This window comes from Cherax quadricarinatus, chromosome 34, assembly GCF_038502225.1.
Source record: "Cherax quadricarinatus isolate ZL_2023a chromosome 34, ASM3850222v1, whole genome shotgun sequence".
Taxonomy (NCBI): domain Eukaryota; kingdom Metazoa; phylum Arthropoda; class Malacostraca; order Decapoda; family Parastacidae; genus Cherax; species Cherax quadricarinatus.
Genome location: NC_091325.1, coordinates 651,350 through 668,985, shown reverse-complemented (window position 1 = coordinate 668,985; position 17,636 = coordinate 651,350). Strand labels below are relative to the sequence as shown.

At 42.5% G+C, this 17,636-nt stretch overlaps 1 protein-coding gene across 2 annotated transcripts in view; it reads left to right on the top strand.

Annotated features, from left to right (window-relative positions):
• Window positions 1–568: 568 nt before the first annotated feature.
• Window positions 569–17,636, top strand: part of LOC128693680 (A disintegrin and metalloproteinase with thrombospondin motifs adt-2) — a 38,768-nt gene continuing 21,700 nt past the window's right edge. The window contains exons 1-6 of one of the 2 annotated variants that reach the window (XM_053783464.2): window positions 569–977; window positions 1,729–1,792; window positions 2,386–2,684; window positions 5,687–5,864; window positions 6,261–6,520; window positions 16,038–16,156. In XM_053783464.2, coding sequence (XP_053639439.1) covers window positions 831–977; window positions 1,729–1,792; window positions 2,386–2,684; window positions 5,687–5,864; window positions 6,261–6,520; window positions 16,038–16,156 — 1,067 coding nt within the window. In that variant the 5' untranslated portion in view covers window positions 569–830. The remainder of the gene's footprint in view (window positions 978–1,728; window positions 1,793–2,385; window positions 2,685–5,686; window positions 5,865–6,260; window positions 6,521–16,037; window positions 16,157–17,636) is intronic. The other variant, XM_053783465.2, reaches the window with a different exon arrangement.

Below are 17,636 nucleotides of genomic sequence, written 5' to 3'. Positions count from 1 at the left end.
TGGTACAACTGTCGTGACGTCACAGGGGGTCATGGCTACCACATCAACAATCATGGTACAACTGTCGTGACGTCACAGGGGGTCATGGCTACCACATCAACAATCATCAGTCAATTCCAAACTAACATTCCAAAGTCTTGTTTTGGTTTCACAAATATACGATTACTTTTCTCTGGATATTCTTGGAAATTTTATCTTCAAATAACAGATTTATTTCTCGTTATTCACGGGAGAATTTGTTGGTTGGAATTTGTGGGTCGGGATGTTGTTACCCCTTTGATGATGTAGTGATTCTGGTTTATTGAATGTTCCATTGACATAAAGAAGAGGGGAAGGGGTGAGGGAGAGGATGTGGGGGATGGGGTGAGGGGAGAGGAGGTGGGGGATGGGGTGAGGGGAGAGGCGGTGGGGGATGGGGTGAGGGGAGGGGAGGTGGGGATGGGGTGAGGGGAGAGGCGGTGGGGGATGGGGTGAGGGGAGATGAGGTGGGGGATGGGGTGAGGGGAGGGGAGGTGTGGGGGATGGGGTGAGGGGAGGGGAGGTGGGGGGGATGGGAGGAAGTGAGGGGAGAGAAAAGTCGACTGGCCAAGCTCTACTAGCCAATGCAGTCTATTGTGATCAACTAGAGAGGTCACACTGCTGCTTGTAGGTCACCATCTTCTGTGACCTTTTGTTGTGTTTGAAATAAGAGACTTGTATTGATATTATACAGAGACACACGAGGCCTGCACCTCCAGGCACTCATATATCTTCACATTCCTGACACAGTAGAAGTGGTGCTGCAGGAGGTGGTCCCCGGCGTGTGATGGTGGAGGTGTGTGTGTGTCAGGATGCAGGGCAGGTGGGCAGGCTTCAGCAGGTGGTGTGGGCACAGCAGGAGAGCAGAACCAGCAGGTGGTGTGGACCAGATGGTGCTGCTGGAAGTGACCATCTTACTGCTGCTGCTGCTGGAGGCACACACAACTCAGGGTTTTAAGGTATTCCATTTATTATTATTGTTAGCAGTAGTAGTACTGAGCTTGGAGAATGTGAGACAGTCAGTCTTGATGCCAAGACGTGGAGTGTAGCTCCAGTTTTTAGGATCAAGAGACTTCCAGCAGTATTTAAATAATACAAAAAAAAATAGAAATAGAGAGGACCAGGAGGTGCTTGAACCTGATGTATAAAATATTCATGGTACTATGTGGTGTTGACTTATTAAGTTTAAACTCCATTTACTACAAGATGATCATTAAGGCTGTATGTCATTTATACACCACCAGTCAAGAATACTTTATTACCTAAAGTAGGGAGTAAGTTATAACTAATTGTATATGTACTAAGATATACATCTCTGCATGCTATATAAACTGCTGCTCTTAAAGTATGCATATGAAGGGATATTCTCTGGTATACATTATATGCACAGTAAGGTCGATAAGGTGGAGGAAGCAACAAATTCTCCTGGGAAAAAGCATATAATTATTTTTTAAACTGTTGTATGTGTGCGCCTCTGGCAAGACAGTGACAATGATGGTACTGGTGGTTCTTTCTCAGGTCATCCTACATGTACCTCGGTGGGAGACAGCCAGCGTCTTAAAAATTTGTTGTACAGGCAATTTCTGTCATTTTTGTCTAGAATTTATAATAATAATAATAATAATAATAATAATAATAATAATAATAATAATAATAATAATAATAATAATAATAATAATAATAATAATAAAGGTATCCTGGCGCTTACAGACTCCAGACACAAGTGTGAAGCTGAAGAAGGAGGATCTTAAGTTCTTGTTCGGAGACGCTGACGGTGAGTGTCTCACAGTAACCTTCAGTCAGTCTTTATTATCTCGTAGTTATTTATAAGGAATAATAAATAATATATTAGTTATAAATATCTCACATAAATTAGAATACGAATAGGTTAGGTTAGGTAAGATTTGTCAAGAAGCGACAATCTACATGAGGTTTTAGTCATAGTGACTGAGACCTTCCACTGGCTTAGTTGGTTAGTAATGTTTGTCAGGAAACAGGACGAGTATTTCCTGACGCGGGTTTGAATCATATACTGACCCACAGCTGGAGCTTTTGGTCATCTGACAGAGGACTTCCGCTGGCTTACCAATCCACCTTTTTATAAATTATGGTTATAGATATAACCATTTATTTTTGAATGGTTTATACATCCAGGTCCCAAAAATATTAAAATTAATTTAACAATTTCTCTCGCTTAATTATAATATGGTAAAATTTAGCAAGTAAATAACAAACAATATTTTACTCTCTTGCAATAAAAATTGTTATATTTGAAAGAAAACGATAAATTCGTATGGGTTACTCAGCCCAGCATTCAGTTTCCCTTTAATTTATGATGATGGTGTAAAGTCCCGGGATGACCCACAGTACCGCCACACTCCATCATTAACATCAAGAGTCACTCCAGGGAGAAAAGGTCATCGTCCAACCTAACGGAGTACCCTGGATTTATTGACCTGACCCTCAGTGATGACCACGACCAGGTGGAGTTCGAGTTACGACCCAACTACGACCTGTTGTCGCCCAGGTTTATGTTGGTGGTACGTGGGGAGGAGGGTGTGACCCAGGAGAGGGGCGTGCCCGGCCACACCTGTTATTACTCTGGTCTGGCCAAGGGCAGACCTGACACTGCTGCAGCTCTCTCCAACTGTGACGGTCTGGGATATGTGAGTCATGATGTAGCCTCTTATGCCTGCACCTTGCTTCATACCACTTGAAGCACCCTGGCAGCACCCGCACTGTGTATGATACCACTTGAAGCACTCTGGCCGCACCTGCACTGTGTATGATACCACTTGAAGCACCCTGGCAGCACCTGCACTGTGTATGATACCACTTGAAGCACCCTGGCAGCACCTGCACTGTGTATGATACCACTTGAAGCACTCTGGCAGCACCTGCACTGTGTATGATACCACTTGAAGCACTCTGGCAGCACCTGCACTGTGTATGATACCACTTGAAGCACCCTGGCAGCACCTGCACTGTGTATGATACCACTTGAAGCACTCTGGCAGCACCTGCACTGTGTATGATACCACTTGAAGCACTCTGGCAGCACCTGCACTGTGTATGATACCCTTGAAGCACTCTGGCAGCACCTGCACTGTGTATGATACCACTTGAAGCACTCTGGCCGCACCTGCACTGTGTATGATACCACTTGAAGCACCCTGGCAGCACCTGCACTGTGTATGATACCACTTGAAGCACCCTGGCAGCACCTGCACTGTGTATGATACCACTTGAAGCACTCTGGCAGCACCTGCACTGTGTATGATACCACTTGAAGCACTCTGGCAGCACCTGCACTGTGTATGATACCACTTGAAGCACCCTGGCAGCACCTGCACTGTGTATGATACCACTTGAAGCACTCTGGCAGCACCTGCACTGTGTATGATACCACTTGAAGCACTCTGGCAGCACCTGCACTGTGTATGATACCCTTGAAGCACTCTGGCAGCACCTGCACTGTGTATGATACCACTTGAAGCACTCTGGCCGCACCTGCACTGTGTATGATACCACTTGAAGCACTCTGGCAGCACCTGCACTGTGTATGATACCACTTGAAGCACTCTGGCAGCACCTGCACTGTGTATGATACCACTTGAAGCACTCTGGCAGCACCTGCACTGTGTATGATACCACTTGAAGAACTCTGGCAGCACCTGCACTGTGTATGATACCACTTGAAGCACTCTGGCAGCACCTGCACTGTGTATGATACTACTTGAAGCACTCTGGCAGCACCTGCACTGTGTATGATACCACTTGAAGCACTCTGGCAGCACCTGCACTGTGTATGATACTACTTGAAGCACTCTGGCAGCACCTGCACTGTGTATGATACCACTTGAAGCACTCTGGCAGCACCTGCACTGTGTATGATACCACTTGAAGCACTCTGGCAGCACCTGCAACATTGCGATAACACGTTCTACTGTGTTATATACATACCACCTGCAACATTCTAGTAGTACTTACAGCACTACGATAGTACCTGCAGTATTATCGGTAGTGCATGCAGGAGGGGAAGGACAGAGGTAGGCAAGATCATCAATATATAAATTATCCACCAGCTGGACTCTCAGTGATCTGAAGAATCATGGCGGCCAGCTGGTGGAAGGGAACACATTACGTCTAGCAGCAGAATATAGAAGACGTCATATTGCATATTTTATATTTATTGACTAGTTCCTCGCTGGGCCACATCCACACTGACTAGCTAATCATTTCCTAAGGTCTCTCTACGTACAAGTGCACGACAACCTGCAAAACACGCACACACACACAAATGGGCCAGGAGCTTCGACTTGACTCATGCAATCACATATGAGTACAAACACACACACACACACACACACACACACACACACACACACACACACACACACACACACACACACACACACACACACACACCCATGGTCTCAGCTTGAAGCAACAAATATATCTCTTTCCTGTCTGACAGGAACAGAAACACGTTAGTGGGAGAGAACAGAAGCAGCGATGCTCAGGGTTTACGAAATAATGAATCTTATGAAGTCGAAACTTTTATAATCTTCTGAAAGAGAAAAGAAAGTGGTTGAAATTCTATTTAAAAATATTAATGATGAAAGAGGATGAATTACTGTTTTAGGGAATAATGTAACACATCAGGAAGAAATTAATGTTGAAACATGAATTAATAAAAGGTATTAAATCAGCACTACACGTGAACTGTCTTAGAGTCGTCAACAGATAGTGCTTAATAAGCTTGTATTTTCACAATATTCCACTCTATGTAGAGCTTTTTGACTTGAAGCTTTAAAAAGAGTGCAACAGTGACCCAATTAAAGGTTGTTGTATAACGTATGTTTGAGTACAACATGTGTCAGCTGAGAATATAGAACCAGATGGACCAGAGACTAACACAACAAATAATATATAGAAAAGCAGATAACAAGAATACAAAAGAATATAAGACAAAATCTTCCACGAGGCCTGAGACTTCAACTGGACCGCGGGGGCAGTGACCCCCTCCCAGGGAATCATCCACAATTATCTACAGGAATCATGTACAGGGATCCTCTACAGTTATTGCAAAAGTAATAAGGAAGTGAAAACAACCAGAGAGCCTCAGTGGAAGGCCACCAACACTCATCTTACAACTCTATAACAGAAACGAAATAAGGCTGGAAATTCTATACTCCAGTGAATCTCAGGTCCACTTACCGGGTCCAAGGGTTGATGCTCAACACTTATAAGTCCCGAGGATTGAGTACATACACATACACGTGTTGGATGAGTACCTAACATGCCGGATGTGTACACACACATATGTATGCTGATTTAATGCATGCATGCTGATTTCGCACATGCAGCGTGACTACACACAGATTTAATACACATAAATGTGGAGGCAAGAATACACTCTTTAGCTGAGTACATACACTGAAAAATATGAAAAACCTATGTGAGTACATTCATGGCTGCTATAAATCACCTGCAGCAGTCACCTTCTTTCACTGGCCTACACATATTAACATTTTCTATACAACAACAACAACAATAATAATAATAATAATAATAATAATAATAATAATAATAATAATAATAATAATAATAATAATAATAATAATAATAATAATAATAATAATAACAATAATAATAACTGGTTCAGACTGGGGTGATTATGTCGTCAAACTATACACACCTGGTACGACCTCTGCCGACCAATCATCTACGTAGACGACGTCAGACATCATCCAACAAGGATGTGCACGAGGCTGGTGGCGTCACCGCTGATGGTCTCCACGTCATCCATAACAAGAACAAGAACTCCAAATGTGCCGTCTTTGGTGAGTGCTTGATCTTGTTGGTAAATGTGCAGTGGTGTTTGTTAACTGTTAGGTGTTTGGTGATTGTTGGTGTTTGGTGATTGTTGTAGATAAGTGGTGATTATTGTAGGTGTTTGGCAATTGTTGGTGTTCGGTGATTGTTAGTGATTGTTGGTGTTTGGTGATTGTTGTAGATGTTCGAGTATTTGAAAATTCTTGAATTTACAAAGTACATTTAGAGTAACACACTTGTGGTAATATATTAAGACTGACACTAACATGGATAGTGAAGATATGACTGATTACTTAACATATCTCACATGTTTCATACGTGAACCATGACTACTGACACGTGATATATGTACCACTACTAATATTGTTACTACCACTACTACTACAGATATCTGAATATTACAGATCTGAACGCCATGAGAGCTCCTCGTGTAATCATAGACCTGGCTAATGAGAACAACATTGAACAAAATGATGAACAAAGCAGTGATAACAGTGGTGATACAAGCCACCACAAGATAGATAAGCGTGCCACCACTGCTGATAGACAGATTGAGACAGCTGTGTTTGTTGACGATGCTATGTATAACGTTATCAAAGATCGTAATCCCAGCTTAGACGTTATAAAAACCATCACTGACTTAGTGTTGACTATCATGAACGCGGTGAGTGTCTCTTTGTCCAGATATGTTGATAACATCCAGAAAAAAGGCTGTATTTACGATTTTGTATTATTTTGACTCTATACAGAGTTATTTGGAAAATCTAAGCGATGTTAAATACACTATGATGATGTTTTGTTACGAGTTAATGATGTGAGTGGTAGTTACATCATACTACAGTGTGGTAGTTACATCATACTACAGTGTGGTAGTTACATCATACTACAGTGTGGTAGTTACATCATACTACAGTGTGGTAGTTACATCATACTACAGTGTGGTAGTTACATCATACTACAGTGTGGTAGTTACATCATACTACAGTGTGGTAGTTACATCATACTACAGTGTGGTAGTTACATCATACTACAGTGTGGTAGTTACATCATACTACAGTGTGGTAGTTACATCATACTACAGTGTGGTAGTTACATCATACTACAGTGTGGTAGTCACATCATACTACAGTGTGGTAGTTACATCATACTACAGTGTGGTAGTTACATCATACTACAGTGTGGTAGTTACATCATACTACAGTGTGGTAGTTACATCATACTACAGTGTGGTAGTCACACCATACTACAGTGTGGTAGTCACACCATACTACAGTGTGGTAGTTACACCAAACTACAGTGTGGTAGTCACACCATACTACAGTGCGGAAGTTACATCACACTACAGTGTGGTAGTCACATCATACTAGAGTGTGGTAGTCACACCATACTACAGTGTGATAGTCACACCATACTACAGTGTGGTAGTTACACCAAACTACAGTGTGGTAGTCACACCATACTACAGTGCGGTAGTTACATCACACTACAGTGTGGTAGTCACATCATACTAGTGTGTGGTAGTCTCACCATACTACATTGTGATTGTTACATCATACTACAGTGTGGTAGTCACACCATACTACAGTGCGGTAGTTACATCACACTACAGTGTGGTAGTCACATCATACTACAGTGTGGTAGTCTCACCATACTACAGTGTGGTAGTCACATCATACTACAGTGTGGTAGTCACACCATACTACAGTGTGGTAGTCACATCATACTACAGTGTGGTAGTCACACCATACTACAGTGTGGTAGTCTCACCATACTACAGTGTGGTAGTCACATCATACTACAGTGTGGTAGTCACACCATACTACAGTGTGGTAGTCACATCATACTACAGTGTGGTAGTCTCACCATACTACAGTGTGGTAGTCACATCATACTACAGTGTGGTAGTCACACCATACTACAGTGTGGTAGTCTCATCATACTACAGTGTGGTAGTTACATCATACTACAGTGTGGTAGTCTCATCATACTACAGTGTGGTAGTTACACCATACTACAGTGTGGTAGTCACATCATACTACAGTGTGGTAGTTACCCCATACTACAGTGTGGTAGTTACATCATACTACAGTGTGGTAGTCTCATCATACTACAGTGTGGTAGTTACATCATACTACAGTGTGGTAGTCACACCATACTACAGTGTGGTAGTCACACCATACTACAGTGTGGTAGTCACACCATACTACAGTGTGGTAGTCTCATCATACTACAGTGTGATTGTTACATCATACTACAGTGTGGTAGCCACACCATACTACAGTGTGGTGGTCACACCATACTACAGTGTGGAAGTCACACCATACTACAGTGTGGTAGTTACACCATACTACAGTGTGGTGGTCACACCATACTACAGTGTGGTAGTCACACCATACTACAGTGTGGAAGTCACACCATACTACAGTGTGGTAGTTACACCATACTACAGTGTGATTTTTACATCATACTACAGTGTGGTAGTCTCATCATACTACAGTGTGGTAGTTACATCATACTACAGTGTGGTAGTTACATCATACTTCAGTGTGGTAGTCTCATCATACTACATTGTGATTGTTACATCATACTACAGTGTGGTAGTCACACCATACTACAGTGTGGTAGTCACACCATACTACAGTGTGGTAGTCTCATGATACTACATTGTGATTGTTACATCATACTACAGTGTGGTAGTCACACCATACTACAGTGTGGTAGTCACACCATACTACAGTGTGGTAGTCTCATCATACTACAGTGTGGTAGTCACACCATACTACAGTGTGGTAGTTACATCATACTACAGTGTGGTAGTTACATCATACTACAGTGTGGTAGCTACATCATACTATAGTGTGGTAGTTACATCATACTACAGTGTGGTAGTTACATCATACTACAGTGTGGTAGTTACATCATACTACAGTGTGGTAGTTACATCATACTACAGTGTGGTAGTTACATCATACTACAGTGTGGTAGCTACATCATACTACAGTGTGGTAGTTACATCATACTACAGTGTGGTAGTTACATCATACTACAGTGTGGTAGTCTCATCATACTACAGTGTGGTTGTTACATCATACTACAGTGTGGTAGTTACATCATACTACAGTGTGGTAGTTACATCATACTACAGTGTGGTTGTTACATCATACTACAGTGTGGTAGTTACATCATACTACAGTGTGGTTGTTACATCATACTACAGTGTGATAGTTACATCATACTACAGTGTGGTAGTTACACCATACTACAGTGTGGTAGTCACACCATACTACAGTGTGGTAGTCTCATCATACTACAGTGTGGTAGTTACATCATACTTCAGTGTGGTAGCTACATCATACTACAGTGTGGTAGTTACGTCATACTACAGTGTGGTAGTTACATCATACTACAGTGTGGTAGTTACATCATACTACAGTGTGGTAGTCTCATCATACTACAGTGTGGTAGTTACACCATACTACAGTGTGGTAGTCACACCATACTACAGTGTGGTAGTCACATCATACTACAGTGTGGTAGTTACCCCATACTACAGTGTGGTAGTTACATCATACTACAGTGTGGTAGTCTCATCATACTACAGTGTGGTAGTTACATCATACTACAGTGTGGTAGTCACACCATACTACAGTGTGGTAGTCACACCATACTACAGTGTGGTAGTCACACCATACTACAGTGTGGTAGTCTCATCATACTACAGTGTAATTGATACATCATACTACAGTGTGGAAGTCACACCATACTACAGTGTGGTAGTTACACCATACTACAGTGTGGTAGTCACACCATACTACAGTGTGGTAGTTACATCATACTACAGTGTGGTAGTCACACCATACTACAGTGTGGTAGTCACACCATACTACAGTGTGGTAGTCACACCATACTACAGTGTGGTAGTTACACCATACTACAGTGTGATTTTTACATCATACTACAGTGTGGTAGTCTCATCATACTACAGTGTGGTAGTTACATCATACTACAGTGTGGTAGTTACATCATACTTCAGTGTGGTAGTCTCATCATACTACATTGTGATTGTTACATCATACTACAGTGTGGTAGTCACACCATACTACAGTGTGGTAGTCACACCATACTACAGTGTGGTAGTCTCATCATACTACAGTGTGATTTTTACATCATACTACAGTGTGGTAGTCACACCATACTACAGTGTGGTAGTCACACCATACTACAGTGTGGTAGTTACATCATACTACAGTGTGGTAGTCACACCATACTACAGTGTGGTAGTTACATCATACTACAGTGTGGTAGTTACATCATACTACAGTGTGGTAGTTACATCATACTACAGTGTGGTAGTTACATCATACTACAGTGTGGTAGTTACATCATACTACAGTGTGGTAGTTACATCATACTACAGTGTGGTAGTTACATCATACTACAGTGTGGTAGTTACATCATACTACAGTGTGGTAGCTACATCATACTACAGTGTGGTAGTTACATCATACTACAGTGTGGTAGTTACATCATACTACAGTGTGGTAATCTCATCATACTACAGTGTGGTTGTTACATCATACTACAGTGTGGTAGTTACATCATACTACAGTGTGGTAGTTACATCATACTACAGTGTGGTTGTTACATCATACTACAGTGTGGTAGTTACATCATACTACAGTGTGGTTGTTACATCATACTACAGTGTGGTAGTTACATCATACTACAGTGTGGTAGTTACACCATACTACAGTGTGGTAGTCACACCATACTACAGTGTGGTAGTCTCATCATACTACAGTGTGGTAGTTACATCATACTTCAGTGTGGTAGCTACATCATACTACAGTGTCGTAGTTACATCATACTACAGTGTGGTAGTTACATCATACTACAGTGTGGTAGTTACATCATACTACAGTGTGGTAGTCTCATCATTCTACAGTGTGGTAGTTACACCATACTACAGTGTGGTAGTCACACCATACTACAGTGTGGTAGTCTCATCATACTACAGTGTGATTGTTACATCATACTACAGTGTGGTAGTTACATCATACTACAGTGTGGTAGTCACACCATACTACAGTGTGGTAGTCTCATCATACTACAGTGTGATTGTTACATCATACTACAATGTGGTAGTCACACCATACTACAGTGTGGTAGTCACACCATACTACAGTGTGGTAGTCTCATCATACTACAGTGTGATTGTTACATCATACTACAATGTGGTAGTCACACCATACTACAGTGTGGTAGTCACACCATACTACAGTGTGGTAGTCTCATCATACTACAGTGTGATTGTTACATCATACTACAGTGTGGTAGTTACATCATACTACAGTGTGGTAGTCACACCATACTACAGTGTGGTAGTCTCATCATACTACAGTGTGATTGTTACATCATACTACAATGTGGTAGTCACACCATACTACAGTGTGGTAGTCACACCATACTACAGTGTGGTAGTCACACCATACTACAGTGTGGTAGTCTCATCATACTACAGTGTGATTGTTACATCATACTACAGTGTGGTAGTCTCATCATACTACAGTGTGATTATTACATCATACTACAGTGTGGTAGTCACACCATACTACAGTGTGGTAGTCACACCATACTACAGTGTGGTAGTCACACCATACTACAGTGTGGTAGTCTCATCATACTACAGTGTGGTAGTTACATCATACTTCAGTGGTAGTCTCATCATACTACAGTGTGGTAGTCACACCATACTACAGTGTGGTAGTCTCATCATACTACAGTGTGGTAGTTACATCATACTTCAGTGTGGTAGTCACACCATACTACAGTGTGGTAGTTACACCATACTACAGTGTGGTAGTTACATCATACTACAGTGTGGTAGTTACACCATACTACAGTGTGGTAGTTACATCATACTACAGTGTGGTAGTCACACCATACTACAGTGTGGTAGTTACATCATACTACAGTGTGGTAGTCACACCATACTACAGTGTTGTATTCACAGCAGTCTACAGTGTGGTAGTTACATCATACTACAGTGTGGTAGCCACACCATACTACAGTGTGGTAGTCACACCATACTACAGTGTGGTAGTTACATCATACTACAGTGTGGTAGTTACTACAGTGTGGTAGTTACATGCTACAGTGTGGTAGTCACACCATGCACCATACTACAGTGTGGTAGTTACATACTACAGTGTGGTCGTTACTACAGTGTGGTAGTCACACGATACTACAGTGTGTAGTTACATCATACTACAGTGTGGTAGTCACATCATACTACAGTGTGGTAGTCACACCATACTACAGTGTGGTAGTCAGTACTGCAGTGTGATAGTTACATCATACTACAGTGTGGTAGTCACACCATACTACAGTGTGGTAGTTACACCATACTACAGTGTGGTAGTCACACCATACTACAGTGTGGTAGTTACACCATACTACAGTGTGGTAGTCACACCATACTACAGTGTGGTAGTCACACCATACTACAGTGTGGTAGTTACATCATACTACAGTGTGGTAGTCACACCATACTACAGTGTGGTAGTCACACCATACTACAGTGTGGTAGTTACATCATACTACAGTGTGGTAGTCTCATCATACTACAGTGTGGTAGTCACACCATACTACAGTGTGGTAGTCACAGTGTGGTAGTCACACCATTCTACAGTGTGGTAGTCACACCATACTACAGTGTGGTAGTTACATCATACTACAGTGTGGTAGTCACACCATACTACAGTGTGGTAGTCACACCATACTACAGTGTGGTCGTTACACCATACTACAGTGTGGTAGTCACACGATACTACAGTGTGGTAGTTACATCATACTACAGTGTGGTAGTCACATCATACTACTGTGTGGTAGTCACACCATACTACAGTGTGGTAGTCACACCATACTACAGTGTGGTAGTCACACCATACTACAGTGTGGTAGTCACACCATACTACAGTGTGGTAGTCTCATCATACTACAGTGTGATTGTTACATCATACTACAGTGTGGTAGCCACACCATACTACAGTGTGGTAGTCACACCATACTACAGTGTGGTAGTCACACCATACTACAGTGTGGTAGTCACACCATACTACAGTGTGGTAGTCTCATCATACTACAGTGTGATTGTTACATCATACTACAGTGTGGTAGCCACACCATACTACAGTGTGGTAGTCACACCATACTACAGTGTGGTAGTCGCACCATACTACAGTGTGGTAGTCTCATCATACTACAGTGTGGTAGTTACATCATACTTCAGTGTGGTAGTCAAATCATACTACAGTGTGGTAGTCACACCATACTACAGTGTGGTAGTCTCATCATAGTACAGTGTGGTAGTTACATCATACTTCAGTGTGGTAGTCACACGATACTACAGTGTGGTAGTTACACCATACTACAGTGTAGTAGTTACATCATACTACAATGTGGTAGTTACACCATACTACAGTGTGGTAGTTACGCCATACTACAATGTGGTAGTTACATCATACTACAGTGTGGTAGTTACGCCATACTACAGTGTGGTAGTTACATCATACTACAGTGTGGTAGTTACACCATACTACAGTGTGGTAGTTACATCATACTACAGTGTGGTAGTTACACCATACTGCAGTGTGGTAGTTACACCATACTACAGTGTGGTAGTCAAACCATACTACAGTGTGGTAGTCACGTCATACTACTGTGTGGTAGTCACACCATACTACAGTGTGGTAGTCTCATCATACTACAGTGTGGTTGTTACATCATACTACAGTGTGGTAGTCACACCATACTACAGTGTGGTAGTCACACCATACTACAGTGTGGTAGTCTCATCATACTACAGTGTGGTAGTTACATCATACTTCAGTGTGGTAGTCTCATCATACTACAGTGTGGTAGTCACACCATACTACAGTGTGGTAGTCTCATCAAACTATAGTGTGGTAGTTACATCATACTTCAGTGTGGTAGTCACACCATACTACAGTGTGGTAGTCTCATCATACTACAGTGTGGTAGTTACATCATACTTCAGTGTGGTAGTCACACCATACTACAGTGTGGTAGGCACACCATACTACAGTGTGCTAGTCTCATCATACTACAGTGTGGTAGTTACATCATACTTCAGTGTGGTAGTCTCATCATACTACAGTGTGGTAGTTACATCATACTACAGTGTGGTAGTCACACCATACTACAGTGTGGTAGGCACACCATACTACAGTGTAGTAGTCACACCATACTACAGTGTAGTAGTCACACCATACTACAGTGTGGTAGTCACACCATACTACAGTGTGGTAGTTACATCATACTACAGTGTGGTAGTCACACCATACTACAGTGTGGTAGTCACACCATACTACAGTGTAGTAGTCACACCATACTACAGTGTGGTAGTCACACCATACTACAGTGTGGTAGTTACATCATACTACAGTGTGGTAGTCACACCATACTACAGTGTGGTAGTCACATCATACTACAGTGTGGTAGTCACATCATACTACAGTATGGTAGTCACATCATACTACAGTGGTAGTCACATCATACTACAGTGGCAGTCACATCATACTACAGTGGTAGTCACATCATACTACAGTGGCAGTCACATCATACTACAGTGGTAGTCACATCATACTACAGTGGTAGTCACATCATACTACAGTGGTAGTCACATCATACTACAGTGGTAGTCACATCATACTACAGTGGCAGTCACATCATACTACAGTGGTAGTCACATCATACTACAGTGGTAGTCACTTCGTACTACAGTGGTAGTCACATCATACTACAGTGGTAGTCACATCATACTACAGTGGTAGTCACATCATACTACAGTGGTAGTCACATCATGCTACAGTGGTAGTCACATCATACTACAGTGGTAGTCACATCATACTACAGTGGTAGTCACATGATGCTACAGTGGTAGTCACATCATACTACAGTAGTAGTCACATCATGCTACAGTGGTAGTCACATCATACTACAGTGGTAGTCACATCATACTACAGTGGTAGTCACATCATACTAGAGTGGTAGTCACATCATACTACAGTGGTAGTCACATCATACTACAGTGGTAGTCACATCATACTACAGTGGTAGTCACATCATTCTACAGTGGTAGTCACATCATACTACAGTAGTAGTCACATCATACTACAGTAGTAGTCACATCATACTACAGTGGTAGTCACATCATACTACAGTGGTAGCCACATCATACTACAGTGGTAGTCACATCATGCTACAGTGGTAGTCACATCATACTACAGTGGTAGTCACATCATACTACAGTGGTAATCACATCATACTACAGTAGTAGTCACATCATGCTACAGTGGTAGTCACATCATACTACAGTGGTAGTCACATCATACTACAGTGGTAGTCACATCATACTACAGTAGTAGTCACATCATACTACAGTAGTAGTCACATCATACTACAGTGGTAGTCACATCATACTACAGTGGTAGCCACGTCATACTACAGTGGTAGTCACATCATGCTACAGTGGTAGTCACATCATACTACAGTGGTAGTCACATCATACTACAGTGGTAATCACATCATACTACAGTAGTAGTCACATCATGCTACAGTGGTAGTCACATCATGCTACAGTGGTAGTCACATCATACTACAGTGGTAGTCACACCATACTACAGTGGTAGTCACATCATGCTACAGTGGTAGTCACATCATGCTACAGTGGTAGTCACATCATACTACAGTGGTAGTCACATCATGCTACAGTGGTAGTCACATCATGCTACAGTGGTAGTCACACCATACTACAGTGGTAGTCACATCATGCTACAGTGGTAGTCACATCATGCTACAGTGGTAGTCACATCATACTACAGTGGTAGTCACACCATACTACAGTGGTAGTCACATCATACTACAGTGGTAGTCACACCATACTACAGTGGTAGTCACATCATACTACAGTGGTAGTCACATCATACTACATGTGGCAGTCACATCAATATGTTGCCGGTCTTTCATGATGTGTTTACAAATAATAAAGTATAATAAAAATTGAACATGTGTACACTTGAACAAAGCACATATGTACACCTGCCCTCTCCCTCCTCAGGCGTACATGTACACCTGTGACAGATGTGGTCTGCCGGCAGGTACACCTGATGTACAACTCACCCTCACTGGACACACATCTGACCATCACACTGGTCAGACTTGACATCATCAAGTCATCCTCCAGCGGTCCACCCAAGGCCAGCGGTAACATTCAACTGTGAGTATGTAATTACTGTCACACACACACACACACACACACACACACACACACACACACACACACACACACACACACACACACACACACACACACACACACACACACACACACACGGAACAAGAGTATAAATGCCAACCAGCACGGATTCATGGAAGGCAAATCCTGTGTCACAAACCTTCTGGAGTTTTATGATAAAATAACAGAAGTAAGACAAGAGAGAGAGGGGTGGGTTGATTGCATCTTCTTGGACTGCAAGAAGGCCTTTGACACAGTTCCTCACAAGAGATTAGTGCAGAAGCTAGAGCATCAGGCGCATATAACAGGAAGGGCACTGCAATGGATCAGAGAATACCTGACAGGGAGGCAACAACGAGTCATGGTACGTAATGATGTATCACAGTGGGCACCTGTGACGAGCGGGGTCCCACAGGGGTCGGTCCTAGGACCAGTGCTATTTTTGGTATATGTGAACGACATGACGGAAGGGTTAGACTCAGAAGTGTCCCTGTTTGCAGATGATGTGAAGTTAATGAGGAGAATTAAATCTGATGAGGACCAGGCAGGACTTCAAAGAGACCTGGACTGGACTGGACACCTGGTCCAGCAAATGGCTTCTCGAATTTAATCCTGCCAAATGCAAAGTCATGAAGATAGGGGAAGGGCACAGAAGACCACAGACAGAGTATAGGCTAGGTGGCCAAAGACTGCAAACCTCACTCAAGGAGAAAGATCTTGGGGTGAGTATAACACCGAGCATGTCTCCGGAAGCACACATCAATCAGATAACTGCTGCAGCATATGGGCGCCTGGCAAACCTGAGAACAGCATTCCGACACCTTAGTAAGGAATCATTCAAGACACTGTACACCGTGTATGTCAGGCCCATACTGGAGTATGCAGCACCTGTTTGGAACCCGCACTTGATAAAGCACGTCAAGAAACTAGAGAAAGTACAAAGGTTTGCAACAAGGTTAGTTCCAGAGCTAAGGGGAATGTCCTATGAAGAAAGATTAAGGGAAATCGGCCTGACGACACTGGAGGACAGGAGGGTCAGGGGAGACATGATAACGACATATAAAATACTGCGTGGAATAGACAAGGTGGACAAAGACAGGATGTTCCAGGGAGGGGACACAGAAACAAGAGGCCACAATTGGAAGTTGAAGACACAAATGAGTCAGAGAGATAGTAGGAAGTATTTCTTCAGTCATAGAGTTGTAAGGCAGTGGAATAGCCTAGAAAATGACGTAGTGGAGGCAGGAACCATACACAGTTTTAAGACGAGGTTTGATAAAGCTCGTGGAGCGGGGAGAGAGAGGGTCTAGTAGCAACCGGTGAAGAGGCGGGGCCAGGAGCTAGGACTCGACCCCTGCAACCACAAATAGGTGAGTACACACACACAGTGGGACAGAGAAATGGTAGGAAAATCAGTAAACGAGATGATGGATTATGAGGCAACAAAGTGCAAGGAGGCAGA